A 16,599-nucleotide genomic window follows, 5' to 3' on the forward strand; every position below is an offset into this window, starting at 1 on the left:
GAAGAGCACTCCCCTCCCGCCCCTCAAAAAGATGGCGCCTCCTGCCTTTCTGCCCTCCTCGGGGATGGCGACGGGCGTGGCGCTGCGGCGCTCGCCGCTCTCCCCCGCCCCAGTCGCCCCTCCCCGGGTTCGGCGCCGCTGATTGGCCAGTCTCGGGGGGCGGTGCGGCGATTGGCGGGCGGCCGGCGAAGCGGGCCGGGGGCCGCGCGCGGAGGACGCTGGGGGCCCGTCGCGCTTTGCGGACCCCGTGGCACCCCGGGCGCTGGGCCCGGTCCTGCCAGGCCGCGGGTCGCACCCAGCCCCGGCCCGCCGGGCCCCGCTGCGCTTCCCCCGGCGGCGGGCTGCTCCTCCCGGCACGGGCGGGGGCGGTCGTGGAGGGGGCGTTGCCTGCTGAGGCGGCAGAGGAAGGCCCGTGAGGAGGCGGTCAGAGGTCGGCGGTGGCCGTGAGGCGCTGAGGGGAAGCAGGTGCTTTTCCCGGAGGAGCCAGGAAAGAAACCGCAGGTGCTGGCGCCGGACTTTCCTCCCAGGCGTCGTTTAACCCCGGCGGCTCTCGCTTCTCCTTTCCTGGCACTGGGTCGATAAATTCAGGGAAGGGCAGGGGCCGGGCCAGGCAGAGCCGGTGACCGGGTTTCCCTCAGGGCGTTGGGGCGAAGCCGCCTGAGGCGCCAGGAGGATGCAGTTCTTTGGCCGGCTGGTGGATACCATCAACAGCGTCACCCAAATATTCACAAACCCTTACCGGGTGAAGGAGGTGCCAGCTGCGGAGTATGCTGCTCATACCTGTCTAAAGAAGGAAGGCAGGGTGGCCCTGTATAAGAATAGCCTCGCTCGATCGTGGGATTGCCTGCTGGTGAATCCCCAGAGCCCACAGGTTGCTTTCCGGTAAGTGACAGACCTTTAGCAATCACTGCTCAAGCGTGAAACAAAAGACCCGAAATCTCCAGCCCCAGGACGGTAGTGTTGTGTGGGTGTGGGCTGATGTGTTTGATCAGCACGTGGGCTCCTGAGGAGTGCGAGGCCCTTGTGTGTGCTGATGGAGGAGTTGTCATCAAAACAGCTTGTGACAACAGGGCAGGACAGAGTCCAGACACTCTGAAAACAGGCAACTGAAATGGGTACTCAGATCAGAACATCCACAAGTTCCACTCGTACTGTTGCTGCTTTAGCATTTGGAGCATGGGATACTTGAGCCCAAAAGTAAACATTCCTCAGGAAGAGGAGAGTCTCTCTGCTAATGAAGTAGGCTCCCTTCCCTGGGAACAACCATGATACCAGATGAGGAGGAATAGGAAAGTCCCCAGCACTAGTGTTTGGAGAAGAGCTGTTTCTCTAAGAGACATGGGATGGAGGTTGTTTCTTTGAGCAGGACTAGTGCTGCATATGCCTTTCCTCCAGGCTCTTCCAGCTTGACAATGAAGCAGATGCCCTGATGCGTTTTGAGCAATATGCCGGGCAGCTGCGCCCTTTCTACGAGAGCTCGTGCCAGCCCTTGTCACTGGAGGATCTCCAACAGCTCAGTGACTGCTTCCGCAACCACCCCAGCTGGTCTTCAGCACATGTCGCGGTGGAGATTGGCCGTCGTGAGAACTTTCGACACAACTGTGTTCTGAGGCAAGGGCTGGGAAGGGTCTCTGATGGGCCTGGTGCTGGGAAGGAGCTTGGGAGGGCAGGCTGGGCCAGGTTAGTCTGTTCCAGCTTGATGTACCAAAGCCACAGGGGCTGCTTCTTGGAGGAGCTGAACACCTGTGGTTACCGCAGAGGCTGAGTTTAAAAGTTCTGGCTTGGGTGTATCTTGCCTGAATGACAGATGGGGTAGCAAAAGGGGTCTAATGGTTGCTGTGTAAGCTTACTGGGGGGCTTTCAACCTGCTACTGTGGACACAAAAGCCCAGAGCTCTAGTGTTTGAGCTAAAGGATTGAAATGTTTTGTTAGAGGTACTAATTAGTTTTTTATAGCCCTTGTGGAGCTGCTTTTTGGATAGTGTTGTGGCTGACTTTGTAAACCAGAAGAGGTACAGTAGAACTGTCTTTCTGAAAATGTTTTTTTGGCCATAAGCCCTTGCAGTCTTTCCATGGGGAAGTTCACTGAAGATAGGGTAGGCTAGTGAGGACTTAGGGGACTGGGGATCTAATGGCAGCACCTCTGCCAGGTTGCTGACTATAACCTGTCTCCTGTTCCCCTTTGGACAGAGGGAGCTGCTCCCATAGCGGGGGCAGAGGAAGGAGCAGTGTGTCAGGGAGAGGGTCCGTGGCACGGATGCTTGGTAGCCCTTTTGTGTGCTCTTTCTGTGGCAAGAGGCTGGGCTTTCATGAACTTTGTGGTTCACACCGGCTGGGCCTGCCACAGACATGGAAGGTACCTTTGTGTCAGATCCCGGGGCAGCTGCACATCTTCTTCCTCACAGCCCTTCCTTGGCCTCATGTTGACTCATCTCTTGCAGCTGTGTGAATAGCACAGACAGGGAGGATGGCTGTACCCCAATGCATCTAGCGTGCCGCAAGGGAGACATGGAGTGCCTGCTGGAGCTGCTGGAGTGCCATGCACGGGTGGATATTACTGACAGGAATGGGGAGACTGTTTTCCATTATGCTGTGCGAGGAAACAACCCCCAGATCATTGAGGTGGGAGTGATTTCAAAGCTGGGGGGGAGTGGGGCTGGAATGGGTCCTCTCTGTGCTGTGAGGAGGGAAACAGGAAAATAGCTGCAGACAGGGGAGGAGAAAGTTCCCTCTGCTGTAGCATTGAGTTAATGCTTGAGGCTGATTTCAGCCTCTTTCTTCCCCCTTTGTTCGTGCTGTTTGCCATAAGCAGGCTCTAGATTCCACTCTGCAGTGGGACAAAGATAGTAAGGAAGTTTCCTCGGCAAGTGTCCTTCATTGCTACTTGCATCAGGCTCTCATCCTGCCTTTTGTCAGGCCCTTGACTTTCCCTTCTCTGTCTCCTCTGAGCAGTGTATTTGGTTCTGCCAAATATTGGGCAGTGTGCTCCTGTGGGGGAGCGTTTGTTTAGGCCACTGGTGGGGAAGTACCTGCTGCCCACAGGCTGAAGGACAGTTTGGAGCTACCCTGGGCTTTCCTGAGCTGTAGAACCTGTTCTTTGGACTGAGTGGCCTTGCACTGGGCACAGTGATCAGAGCCTCGAGGCAGAGAGAGTCTGAAGCCAGAAGTGTTCTCGATTGCTGAGAAGTGCTGGGCAGAGTGACAGAGTTCATAAGGCCGTGGGTGGCCTTCTATGTTGGTTCTTAAGGTTCATCAGCTCCCCAGCAACCCAGAGTGAGCGTGAGACCAGCTCTCCCCTATGGTTGCAGCTCCCACATTTGCCCAACACCTGTTGTGACAGCTCTCCCTCTGCCTGCCAGACTGTGCTGGGGTTTCCTAATGCATGATGGGGGAGGGATGACGATCGGGGCTTGCCATGCTGTGGAGCAGGTCAGTTAGGACCTTTGTATTAAAAAGATACCCTCTTCCTTTAATTCTCTGAAGGCAGCAACTTGCCTTGTTGTTATGGAAATACTTCCAGGTCTGGTCTGTCTCCTGTTTGTTTCTTTGCTCTCTTGATTCCGTGCTAATCCAGAGAAAAGAAACCAAATTCCTGCTTCTCTTGTGTGCAGCAGGGCTTCCGGGGTTTCCCCAGTACAGCAGTGGGATATTTTTGTGTAACAAACCAGTCAGCTGATAACAGGTCTAAATTTATGGGGACAGTAGGAAAATCGCTTCAAACATATCCCCACATGTATATTTTGAAGAGAATCCTGTTTGTATCTGACAGCAATGGTGGATGGAGTTGCAGTGGAGGTTGAGCTCCTGCCTGCTGACTGTCTGTGGTACCTGATGGGGCCACAGCAGAAGAGGAAACTACTGGTTTCAGTTAGTGCTCTCATTTGGTTGGGCTGAGCTTGGCTTATGCACTGGGAGGCGCTGGGAGTCTACTGGGTTGTGTCGTTCAAGGTGGTGTGAGCCCTTTTCAGCTGAAGGGTGTCTTGGAAGCACACGGGCCAGAGGAAGAGGGCACAGACAGCAGTGATAAACCCTCTGGGGAGAGAAAACCAGGAGTGCTTCCATAGCTACTGTGTTGGAAACGGGTGGAGAGGACAGCCTGTAGGGTTGTGGGGAATCCAGTACTCCAGAGTCTGTCCTCAGAGCTCAGTAGGAGGGACAGTGCTTTTCCATGTCTGTCTACTTATTTATTGTCTCCTCTTCCCAGCTCCTGGGCAGAACCCCAACTGCTGGCTTGGACCACCTGAGCCACGAAGGGCTGAGCGCTCTGCATCTGGCTTGTCAGCTGGGCAAAGAAGACATGGTTCGGTCTCTGCTGAAATGCCGTGCCAGCTGCAGCATCATGGGGACACTGGGCTACCCCATCCACACAGCACTGAAGTTCTCCCAGAAGGGGTAAGTAACTGCTTGGCCTGCCAGAACAGGGCTCTTCATCCAGTCTGGGGACCTGTCTGCTTGCTCAGGGTTGTCCAAGACTGGACATCTTTCAGGGCAGTGCTCAGTAGGAAGATGTCCTGTGCTGTCCTCTGCTTCGTCACAGAGTTGGCAAAGGAGTAGAGAAATGCTGGTGTGGGAAAGAAAGAAACACTTACAGGAAAAAAAATATTTCCCTGAAATTATATATATATATAATTTAGTGTCAGACATCAGGAGAAAAACACAGATAATTTTTTTTAAATGTTTGTGAAATACTTTATCTCAAAATGAGCTGTGAGAAGATGATTTACTGATGCTTAAATGGTACTGCAAACTGCTGTACCTGTTTGCTTTTGAGTGTTCTGATCCTAATAAGCTTTCATTTCAAAGTCTAGTTATTGCTGTCTCCTGTAGGCCAAAGGTACTCTCTTGACTTTTAATAACACACTCTGGCACCAAATCAAGAGAGACACAATGTTTACTCCCTGTTTTGTTTTCCCTGGAGAAATTTGATTCTCTTTGTACTTAATTTTCACAGTGTCCAAGCTCTACAAGTAGGGTGTTCAAGTTAACAGTAGCTGCTGCTAATTTTTCAGCATTTTCAGAAGTGCTTTCCAACGTTAGAGACACATTCACAAGCCAAAACTGTGCTTAGGTCTCCTTAGTTTGCAGTGGGGCTTGATCTCTTGTACGTGGTTTGTTTGGTGGTATTACAGAGTGGAGAGCGTATGCTTGTTTCCTAAGTCTTAACTACCCACGCTTTCTAGGCACCAGTTTATTCACAGTAGATGTGGGGGTTTTTTAACCCATGGGGAGGTACGCAGATTCTTAATTTCAGCAAGTATTTAACTATTTCAGTTTTATCCCCGCATTTCCATGGAGAGAGGATGAGAAGAATTTCCCCTCGGGTCTTGAGAGTTCCCAGAAATGCCAGATTTTCCTGTATTGGAGAAACACCCAGATGTTGCTCCACAACATGGAATTGGGAAGGGATTTTCATGCTTCCTCCGAACACTGTGCTGCTTGTATGCTTCCTGTTGTGCCCTTCCTTTCTAAAATGAGCAAAACAAAACTGCGGCTGAGGAACTTGCAAGTGTTGCAGAGAGCCTGCTGCTGCTGAAGGGTTTCCTGAAAGGCGCTGGGTGGAAGGCAGGTGCTGATATGAGTGGAGGTGCTGAGTCGAGACAGGAGCAACGCATCTCTTCATCTCATTGTCTTTGCCAGGTGTGCCCAGGCCATCCTCGAGGCAGATGCCAGCCAGGTTCGCTCCAAGGACCCACGCTATGAAGCCACTGCACTGCACTGGGCGAAGAAGGCAGAGGTAAATGGAGCCAGTCCATTGCGAGGGCCTGTGCTGCCACCCAGCACCCTGCTGCTAACCTGTCCCTTTCTGAGTGAGTGCACGTGCAGAGCCCTGGGAGTGTCAGAGCCCAGCCAGCAGCCCGGTATTTGATTCTCTTTGCCTTGTGTCGATCAGTGCAGTCTTCCGTGGGGGACAGAGCAATGGTGCCTTGCAGTGAAATAAACTGGTGGCCTTATCCCTAGTACTTCATCCATGGCTGCAGAGCTGCCAGCTTGTCCCTTTTCCCTTTTGTTGAGGAAATTGTAGCACTGTCACTGAACCACAGTTGCCCCCGGGGGAGCTCTCTTCTCATTACCTGCCAGTTTTGTGGGAGGAAACAAACTGATACCTTAAAAAGTGCAGGAGGAGTGTGAAGTAGGCACAGAGTGGTGGCATGTGGATTTTGGCCCATCTTCTGCCAGAGATGGGCTGGTCAGTGGTGTCACGTGCCATGCTGCAGCACCTGAACGGTGCTTATTGCAAACAGAGGATGTTCCTATGGCAGGACTGTTTTGCCTCCTGCAGTATCACATCCCTCTTCAGAAATGTCCTGTGGAGTTTCAGAGCAGACATAGATCTGCTTGGTTTATAAAGAAAAGATCAGAAAGTAAACTTTTTCCCTCCAGTCTGCAAGGATTCTGATCTGAGTAGGAACTTTTTTTCTCTGTTGATTTCAGCCAGTTGTTATACGTGTGTTTAAGTCCCAAAACATCCAGAAGCTCTGGCCAGATTGTGAAACCACTAACTAGTTCTGTGGTAAAAGACAGAGAAACTCCATCTCCAGTGCTTGGAAAAAAGCAGCTGACATCTGCCAGCCAGCTGTATCCAGGCTAAGGCTCCCTCCTCTTCCCCTGTTTTCCTTGCCATGAGACCTGGATCGTTTGAGTGCCCAGGTGGTTGTCCTAACCATCGCTTTCTCCCTTCTTGACCTGGCATGTGCACAGATGACACGGCTGCTGCTTGAGTATGGCTCTGAGGTGAATTTGACCAGCCGGACGGCTGACATGGCTCTGCACATTGCGGTCAAGAGGGGACGCTTTGACTGCGCCATGGTACTGCTGACACATGGAGCCCAGACCAATGCCAGGGGTCAGGATGGCAACACACCACTGCACCTGGCCATGAAGGTGAGTTTTCTGCAGAGGTTGCTGGGAAAGAGAGAGAGGATTTTCTTGAAGGGTTGAGGCAGGGACGCACTCCTTTAAAATTCTGGCTGTTGTCTTTCATAGAGTGATCCCTTGTGGGTACTTTGGCTAATGAGGAGGGAGGGAATGAGAAATCAAGTAGCCAAGGGGAGCATGGCTCTTGACTGAGCTTTTTCTTGTTCCCTAGCATGACCACCTGGATATGATCAAAGCAATCATCGTGTTTGGAGGAGATGTTGAGATACCTAATGATTTTGGGGAGACACCAGGGCTGTTGGCAGCCAGGAGCAGCAAAGGTAAGGGAGCATGTAAGCAGCCTTACAGGGTGAACCTGGCATCTTGTTTCCCCTTGGTGGCCAAGACAGTGTCTTGGGGAGAAGTGGAAACATGCCAAGTGTGAGTTATGCCTCCAGCATGCTTTCCCAGCTTCCAGTTGCTCACAGGGGAGGCGCTTCCTGAGTTAGCGGTGTAGGCTTTGTGTTAGTAGCCCTTGATGAATTTCTATTCGAAGAGGCAGAGATGCAAGAGGAAAAGCTGACATTCACTCCCCCTCTTTCAAGCCACGATGTCAGGCACTGCAGGCTCACAACGGGATGACACAGTGTTGCTGAAGCACCCTGGTGTAAGCAGACACAGGAGGCTTTTCAGTGGCAAGATCTATGTGGCACACGCCCTTGAAGCTGCACAGCATTGGTACCCCTGCTGTGCACAAGTCCTGCTGCACACAAGTCCTGGTGCCTGGTGTTCAGGGAGAGATACCCAGGACATGCTTTCCCCTTCCCCAGGTCATACCAGAGGTTTTGTTGAGGGTCAGGGTTGCTGTGAATTTGGCAGAGCCCCGTGCTGATGTGTGCATGCACTGATTCTCTTTCTGATCTGTGACCTTCGTCGCCTAAGGTGCGAACCGGAAAGTGCTCTTAGACCTGCTGCAAACTGTAGGGACTGAACGCTGCCACCCACCCAACCCTGACTCCCCAAGCCTGGCACCATCTGCTTCCTCCTTCCTGGAAGGCCAGCCTTCCTCACGGAGCAACTTCAACAGCTTAGGTAAAGCCTCCCCTGGCCCTCCCTTGCTCTCCTTCCCTCTTGCTTCACAGTGCTGTCTCAGATCTCTTCTTCAGATGGGTTGTGTTCTGGGGACCGTCTCCTACTCTCAGTTTCTGGTGACTTTGTCCAATTCAGCTGTTGCAGGATCCCATCTCTTTTTTCTGCTTTTCCTCTGTGTGTCTATTCTAAACCCTTGTACTCTAAACTTCTGTTTTATAGACCTGACACACTGCAGCTCTGCAAAAAGGAAAGGGAAGAATGATTCCCTCACCTCTCTGTAAGAGATGTAGGACTTAGTTGCCCACATGTTGTACTTTATCCACTAGGCCATGTACAGAAGGGAGGTACTTTCTGGTCTGCCTTGAGGACCTCCCGGTGTTGGGCTGGGCACAAGGAAATTAAAAGCATCATTCAGTCAGTTCCTGGAGGCCAGCGGCTGGGAGAGAGAAGGGATGCAGCCCAAGGATAAGTGACTCTGGTCACAGGTTTTACATTACACATAGGAAAAGCCTACCTTAGGACATACGATTGTGTATAACTTGCTCTGTACTGCCCAGACTGTGTAAATAAGCCTGTGGGTCTGTGGTAGGTGCCAGGCTTTCCTCCTCTAGGGAGCTCCAGATCTCTGACAGAGGCAGCGGGAGGGGTTATGGAGTGGGCAGTGGGTGAGTCGGCTTGGAGGGAGGCTTGGACCCTCATGAGAGGGGCATGCAGGGAGATAACAGCTGCTTGTGGTCAATTTACCCTCTCAGGTTGGTGGTTTCCTTTGCAAAGACCTTCCTGTGGGGCTAGAGGACAGGCACCCCACCCCCAGGCCCTGCAGCGTGTCTGTCACAAGTCTCACTGGCTAATGACACCAAGACTTTCTTCTCACGATGGCCTTGTGAAGGCAACCCCCCAGTTTCAGCTCTGATGCAGTGACAGAGGAGGACCCTTTTTCATCATGGACTCTGACCCGTGAAGAAACTCCTCACCACATTCATTGTCACCAATGGCCACCTTCCGGCCTGGGCACTGGCAGAAATACTTAACTTCTTTCCCCCTGTTCTTTTGGCTTCGCAGGCTGTCTTCTCACCTAGTCTGGATTGGTGCCCTGCACCCAGGGTGGCCTGGGTGTACATCAGCTGAGGGGTAATGACAAGCCACCCTGTCCCCACAGTTCTGCCTAGGTTACCTTGCAGGAGTAGATTTAGGTTTTACCTTAAGGCTTGCAATAAACTGCTTAGTGGGCACGCTGCTAGGCTCTGCCTTCTCTCATGCCTACTGTGCTCATCATCTGCTTGTACAAATCCTTCATCTTTGCAAGTCCATCTCCAGCTGCCTGCTCTAAAGGACGGGGTTTTTCCTCTTTGGTGTGGAGTTTAATCTGGGGGGGCGCCTGGTGGCTATGGGTAAGATGGCTTCTGTCTCCTGCAGGGAGCTTCATTCAATTGGGAAGGGAATTGGATGTTCTTTGTGTGATTATGGTGGAAATCGTTGACCACACTGGTGGGAGGTTTGCGTACCCTGACGCAGAAAGAAAGTGGGAAGAGTAATTCAAGGTTTTCTCATTGGTTAAGTTGAAATTGGGTGACTGCTGCCTCTGAAGCACACATCAGAGGATTCAAGTAGCAAAGTGGTCTCTAATTTTTCTTTTTCCTTTTGCATGTTCATGGCCCTCTAGGGTACGCGGACCTTCTGTATGTTTCTGCAACGCTCGGACAGTTGTTGAAGGCACCAGATGTTGTGGACTCACCAAGTGAGGGTAGAAGAAAGTAAGTGAGAAACAGTTTCTGTCCAGGCTCCTGTGCAACTCAAAGGTGGAATCTGTGTGTGTGAATTTTCCCCACCCACGTCCATGGGTGTGATATCCTCAAACTGACATCGTTTAATGTCCATTGACATTCCAGTTTTTGCCAGAACCTTGTGATAAATCTCTGTTCCCATAAATGATCACCGCCTGTTCCTGCCTGCAGCTCTGGAGCTGCAGTGGAGCGTGAGCTCAGCAGGTGAAACCCCTGCTCTGTCCCTCCTGTCTGCTGCTAGGCACCAAATGCTGTTTTGGCTTTGTGATTTCCCCACCTCCATACACTGCCCTGACGCTCACCTAGCTCTTTTGCTGGGCTGTGCACTGCTGCACCTTGCCTTGAATGGAGCAGAGGGAGGACAGGCACTGAAATGCTGCTAGCAGCAACTTAGGGCTGACTGCTTTTTATTTATGAGACTATACCCATTACTGCATAGTAAGGGACAGGATGCGTTTTTGGCTTGTGAATGTCTCTGTGGTGTAGAGGTTAGAAATGACTAAAAGAGCAAGTGGTGTTGCACCAGGTTTGATGAGGCTTATCTGGCCACGTCCAGTCTTACTTGCACCTGAGAAAGCACTGCTGGATTTATTTGTTCACTTATTATACTGTCCGCAGCGGTGTTCTTGTTACTGGTGTTGTATTCCATCCCCAGGGCCACATTCCCATGTGGCATGTTGTGATTTGTAAGCTCTCCCACAGCTCCCAGTCATCTGTGTCTGTCTCTCTCCAGTCATGACCGTCTCCTGTGCCTGGATGGAGGAGGCATTCGGGGCCTGGTTCTCATTCAGCTCCTCCTGGCTATTGAAAAGGCTGTGGGCCGTCCCGTTCGTGAGATTTTTGACTGGATTGCAGGGACCAGCACTGGGGGAATCTTGGCCTTGGCTATTGTGCATGGTGAGGATGATGCAAATAACAGGCCCCTTCTTGCTCCTGTGGGCTCAGGTGCTTCTCTGTGGGGAGTGGATGTGGGGTGGGAGCAGCCTCTCTGAGTCCCAACTGAGATTGTCCTTGCCAGAGGAAGGAAGAGATATTCATTAATGAAAAAAAGCCTAGACCTGGCTTTGCGCTCGCTTCTCACATCAGCTGACCTTGAGCAGCTTTCTGGGTTTTGGGAAGTGCGTGGTGGCAGAGTGCAATGTTCTGTTCTTCCCGTTCTCCCTACGGGGGTTTTGCAGCAAGGTGATCAACACTCTCTGGTAGTGGGAGACTACACTCCAGGTTTGCCCTTCCTCTTCAGTCCTTCCCAGTTATGTTGCCAAGGTCCAAGCAGATGACAGGCAGCTCGGGAAGGGGATGGCATTGGGAGTGATGCCTCCCAGCTCTGATGTGCTGTTTGTTCTGCCTGTCCTTCCTCCCACCCGCTGCTCCTGCTGCTGCTGTTGCCTGTCTCAGGGAAGTCCATGGACTACATGCGCTGCCTGTACTTCCGCATGAAGGACGTGGTGTTCCAGGGATCTCGACCCTATGAGTCGGAGCTCCTGAATGAGTTCTTGAAGCAGGAATTTGGGGAAAACACCAAAATGACAGATGTCCGAAACCCCAAGTAAGTCCTGCCGGGGCCTGCGCTGGTTGATGCTCTCCTGAGTGTGCTCTAGATCCCTCTCAGCAGAGATGCTCAGCCTGTCCTTAGAGCAGATTCGGAGGAGTGTGATGTGCAGACTATTGAAGCCTGTTCATGTACATGTGTTTTCCATTTTACTCTTACTCTGTCATGTCCTTTCCCCCAGGGTTATGGTGACAGGGACACTATGCGACCGGCAGCCAGCTGAGCTCCACCTTTTCCGGAATTACCCTGTACCAGAGACAAAAACCTCCACTGAATACAAGACAACTGCTTCTTTCAAACCGCTCACTCAACCAGAAGGTAAATGCTGGCACACAGCAGTCCAGCTGGTTGGCAGGGGAGGGTGCTATCCCTCAGAGACAGGCGATTTCCTGTTCTTCCCCGCATTGCTCTGAAAATTGAGGTGTCCAAGCAATGGCTTATCCCTGATGGTGACTTGTAGCTTGGTCCTAGTGATGGTTCCCTTTTCTCTTCTCTCCTGCTCCCTTGGCTTCTCTTGTACTGGGAACAGGGGCTGGCTGGTGAGGTTCATGAGGAAGGGGTCTGCTAGAGGAATCCTGCGTGCCGTCAGTACTTCTCCCTGGGCTCTCAGGAGCAGATTAAGACAGAAAAGCAGTGTAACTGAAACATGCGGCCCCCTCAGCTTGCTGCTTGTTTGTCCAGCAAATGCAACTGGTTCACCATCAAAATAGCTGCAACGAAGCTGATAGAGTGTGAAATTGACCCAGGTTATGTAGAAAGTGAGAACATCTTTTCAAGACCCCCAAAATAATTCTGTCCATCCAAGCAGAGGCCTACTGTGGGGAGAAAGAAGCACAGCTGTCCAGGGCAGGGTCGTCTGGGTTTGCAAGCCTGCCTGCTTTGTGTTGGTGAAAGCAGGGTGCTTCCTGAACACAGGAAAGCTGCTGCAAGAGGCTATATGCTTTCTCTCCCCCCAGACCAACTCGTATGGCGTGCTGCTCGCTGCAGTGGTGCGGCTCCCACTTACTTCCGGCCAATAGGCCGCTTTCTGGATGGCGGGCTGCTAGCCAACAACCCAACCCTCGATGCCATGACGGAGATTCATGAGTACAACAAGACGCTGATCAAGAAGGTGAGGGAAGTCCTGGCACTGACTGGTAACTGGGGCTTTAATGGCTCCACTGAGCTTCCCTTGAAGGGGGAGAGAGTTTGGGAATGAATGCCTCTCTGGTGGATAAACAAGTTAGCAGTGCTATAGTTATAGTTAGCACCCTATAAAGGAGTGTCTGGAGGGGAATGTGTGTTGGGAATGGTGACTGAGGGGTGAAATACCTCTTCCAACAAGGGTGTGAGATGAGGAAACAGCCCCGTCAGCCTGTCCTTGCTACTTCAAGCAAGGTTGCTTCAGCTGATTTTTATATGACCCTTGACGCAGCTTTGCCGGGCCTTTTTCTGTCCCAAAATAAAGGGAGAAGATGATGGTAGGGCGTTGTGCAAGGCTGAAGGATGAATGCCTTCTGTGGTGTGGCAAGTTCCTCAGAAAGGTGACTTAACTACTGGTAGCTACTGCTCCCTGTAGCTGAAATGGGAGGTGTATTGCCAAAATGACTGAAAAAAATTGGACGGTTTCAGTGTCACCTGGTCCTAGGGCTCATCCTTGGGGTGATCCCCTGGGTTTGGGTGCAGTCAGGGGTGTAAGGGACAGAACAGTGCAACTGTTAAGTCACCTGTTTCACCAGGCAGTATTAAAGGGGGAGGATGGGGGAAGAGAAAAGGCTTCCAAGGCTTTTGCTGGCTTTCAGGGCTTCCCCAAGACTGCTGCGAAAGATGTACTTTGCCTTGATTGTTGGTCCTTGTGAACAATTCTTTTGTTTGTCCACAGGGTCAGGGGCAAAAAGTAAGAAAATTGGGGTTGGTGGTCTCCCTGGGGACAGGGAAGCCTCCACAGGTCCCGGTGAGCTCTGTGGATGTTTTCCGCCCCTCCAACCCGTGGGAGCTGGCGAAGACTGTCTTTGGGGCCAGGGAGCTCAGCAAGATGGTGGTGGATTGTGTGAGTACTGGGGGGGGGGGGGGTGGGGGAAGACCCCTGGGGCTGCTTGCAGGGAGGGAGCAAAGGTTTTCAGTCTTCATCTTCTTCCTTTTGGAAGCAAACTATATTTCCTTGAAACTGCTCCGGCCATGGCCAGTTCAAGGAACGGACATAGTGGGTAACTTAAGAATTGTGTGAGCACAGCAAGTCTGAAGCCCTGTATGCCTCTTTGGGGTTTTGAGTACCAAGGAGAGGTTCTTGCAGCTGAAAGGAGCTAAGGACAGGATGGTGGTCAGTGACCCTTAGGAACGTTTGCAGGTATGAGTTCATGAAACTCAGTATCTTCCCAGGGAGCACTGATTATCACCTGAGCAACCTGGATGAAAAAAATCCCCACATGTCACGCCTTGGGAAACAGCAATTTGTTTTTCTTCAGAAAAGCTTTGTTATTCCGACTGGGAAAATCAGTAAATGCTAGAGAAGTGGGAGTATCACTAATAAAAAGCAGTAGCTAAGAGCTGTGGTTAGGAGTGTGTAATAAGCATCCATTCTTGCATGCTTTGAAAAGATCATTAAATTTGAGCATCAAAATGCTCCAAATGAATGAAAGCCAGAAAGATCAGAACTGAGGTTCTAACTATAATCTTAATTCTGTTGCTTTGTCTCCTTTTAGCTTCCTAAAGCCAGAAAAAACCCAGAGAGGTCCCTCTGCTTCCCCTGTCTTTTATTTCAGGGCTCCCAGGGAAGCTGTCCCAGGATAGGCCAGAAGGCCTGTAGCAATCAAAGGGTCTACTGGTACTGGGCTTGGACAGAAATGGATAGAGATGAAATCCCAAGGCAGCTGTGATTCAGGTCATCCTGGCGGTTTCTTTAAGGGAATCTGCTTGGTGCTGTGATGGATGGGGAGTCTGTAGGGTACAGTTTTTTGTGTTCCAAGGATCAGGAATACTGTTCTTACATTTAAAAAAACAAAAAAACCCAAAAAAACCCAAAATAACCCCAACAACCCAAAACCCATACAAATAAAAAGCCACCCCGCTCTTGGTGGTGAATGGTGCCATTCAGGATGTACTTGCTCCTGGTTTTCCCTCTGCAGCTTGTGCAGTTCGATTTGGTGCCAGCAGAGCCTCTTGCAAGCAGGGGGAGAGCAGTGTGACAGTCAGGCTGTAACTGTGGGCCTGTTTCTCCTGCAGTGCACTGACGCAGATGGCCCAGCTGTGGATCGTGCCAGGGCCTGGTGTGAGATGACAGATACCGCATATTTTCGGTAGGAGCTTCCTTTCCGCTTTCTGAACAGACCTATTTTTACCCCTCTTGCTTCATTCCTGGCTGTGGCATGTGTCATCCCAAAGAGTGTCCCCTCTAGAGGCATGCCTGCTCAGACCTGTCCCCCTGCCCCCTCTCCTCATGCCTCAGTGGCATAATGGCAGATGCCGTGACCCGCTGTATGAGCTGATGCACCAAGCACGCCTTGTCTGGGGTTGGTTAGCTGGGGCTTGGGGGATGCTGTCGAGCAGGGTCCTTCAGGGATGCGCATCCTGCCCTATCCCACCATGCACAGTGTGGTTTAGACTCGTGGTGCAGTTGAACTGTAGCTCAGCTTTGAGTGTGGTTGGGCCCTGGAGGAGAGGGGGAAGGCCTGTGCTCTGCCAGCCTGCTAGGTAAGGACACGTGAACACCCAAGCCAGTGGGAGCCACTTTGCACAAGTCTTGCACTCGGCAGGCTCGTTGCCTTGTTGGGTTTGCATCTGTTCCCAGCTTGTGATGCTGTCTTGCCGTATGCAGGCTTAGCCCTCAGCTGCACACGGAGGTGATGTTGGACGAGGTGAACGATACTGTGCTGGTGAACGCTCTCTGGGACACCCAGCTTTACATCTACCAGCAGCGGGAGCAGTTTGAGCAGCTGGTGCAACATCTCTCCCGATGACTGACGTGGAGGTTCCTGTTCTGCATCCTGATGGCAAGGAGTAGCACTTGAAACTGAAATGGCTTGGATTTGCCCTTGAACCAAGGTGTTGAGGTGGGAGAGGGACTACTACTACTAATGAAGAAATAATTATATTTAATAGACAACAGTGCACATACACATGTATTCCAGGAGTCACCCATGTATACCTGGGCAGCTGTGAAATGCTGACAGATGTCTTCATACTGTAGCCCCATCTTTGCTGCTGCCCTGCTGTGTGACCGTACAGCCCTTCCCAGAAGCCAGAGCCCTCACCTACCTGTCTTGAGCTGTAACAGCTGGAGTCTGTCTCCTGTCTGTGCAGCACCTCTACTGACAAAGCACTGTTCACCTTCCCTTGTCGCAGAATGGGCCAAGGCTAGATAAAGCTTCAGGGATTACTTGGCCCACTGGGGTCAAGGTGTTCCAGAATGTATAGTATGGGGAAAAGGGATTATTCTTCCCTCAGCATGCCTGATTTGAATGGGAGCAGAAATGCTGCGACTTTCTGCAGTACGTATGATGCAGAATGTTGCAGCTGACTTTGGGAGAAGGGGGAACCTTTCCTGAGCCAGTTATCTTTTGTAGCACCTTCCCCTTTCCCCCTCCAAGGTGGGCTGGCAACACAGATACTGACTGCGCCCAGGGTGGGAGCAGACCCCCGTCAGAGACTGTTTTGTGCCACCTGATTTGCTGTGCTACTCTGCTCCAGGACTGAGATGTAAAAGCCTGTCTTACAGCAAGCTCAAGTTGAGGGACAACAGCCTTGGCTTGGTAGAGAGATCATTTCTCTTTATTCTTAATGTGGAATTGAAATGATCTGAGATCAGTTCCCACCAAAAAAGCTGACCCTGTGACAATTTGGATTTACCTTTTTTACTGCTGGAAATCCCATTGTGACTGCTACACTATTCAATGTTTCTGCAGTAGGTTTTGCAGATATTTATGAATAATTTGTGTATCTATTTGGAGGCGTTTTAAGGGGTAACATGAAAAACTGAATTCTTAATTGCTCTTGTCTGAATGGACTGCTGTTGTGAGCAGTGCTTCTATGCAAAACTAATATGACCTGAAATAAAGAGAGGTTTATGTTTGGTTCCACTGTCATGCAGTCCGTGGTTGTCTTGTCTCTCTCTCTCCCACCTCCACCACCCCCCCTCCATCCTGCAAGGTCCCAGGGGGATTCTGAGCTTGCAGCCTCTGAATTTCTTACAGGCAGAAAATCAGAAATTTGGCTTCTTGGAGACACAGGATTATACCCTTCGTATGGGCTGAAGAGGTGACTGGCCTGTCCCTGCAGCCAGCCCTGGGAGCACGCGTGTGAGTGGCTGGGTGACCCAGGAAGCACAGCATTGCATGCTGGGCTT

General features: G+C 51.5%; 1 protein-coding gene across 3 annotated transcripts; it reads left to right on the forward strand.

Moving 5' to 3' along the window:
- The first annotated feature begins 146 nt into the window (after positions 1 to 146).
- PLA2G6 (phospholipase A2 group VI) lies at positions 147 to 16,343 on the forward strand. 3 transcript variants are annotated; one of them, XR_003552617.2, is made up of 17 exons: positions 147 to 882; positions 1,396 to 1,611; positions 2,441 to 2,621; positions 4,204 to 4,391; positions 5,637 to 5,733; positions 6,699 to 6,881; positions 7,087 to 7,195; positions 7,797 to 7,946; positions 9,610 to 9,700; positions 10,464 to 10,627; positions 11,126 to 11,276; positions 11,461 to 11,597; positions 12,236 to 12,390; positions 13,141 to 13,308; positions 13,961 to 14,139; positions 14,481 to 14,554; positions 15,073 to 15,135. XR_003552617.2 is itself a non-coding variant. In XM_005232890.4 (17 exons), the coding sequence occupies exons 2-17, from the start codon at positions 674 to 676 to the stop codon at positions 15,212 to 15,214; spliced, it is 2,415 nt and encodes an 804-aa protein (XP_005232947.1). In that variant the 5' UTR covers positions 150 to 501; positions 639 to 673; the 3' UTR covers positions 15,215 to 16,343. The 3 variants fall into 3 exon arrangements, 2 of the variants coding, with proteins under 2 accessions (XP_005232947.1, XP_027636157.1); XM_005232890.4 differs by lacking the exon at positions 13,961 to 14,139 and having other exon boundaries at positions 150 to 501; positions 639 to 882; positions 15,073 to 16,343; XM_027780356.2 differs by lacking the exons at positions 7,797 to 7,946; positions 13,961 to 14,139 and having other exon boundaries at positions 151 to 882; positions 15,073 to 16,343.
- Positions 16,344 to 16,599: the final 256 nt, after the last annotated feature.

The sequence above is a fragment of the Falco peregrinus genome, chromosome 6 (assembly GCF_023634155.1).
Source record: "Falco peregrinus isolate bFalPer1 chromosome 6, bFalPer1.pri, whole genome shotgun sequence".
In the NCBI taxonomy this organism is placed as follows: Eukaryota; Metazoa; Chordata; class Aves; order Falconiformes; family Falconidae; genus Falco; species Falco peregrinus.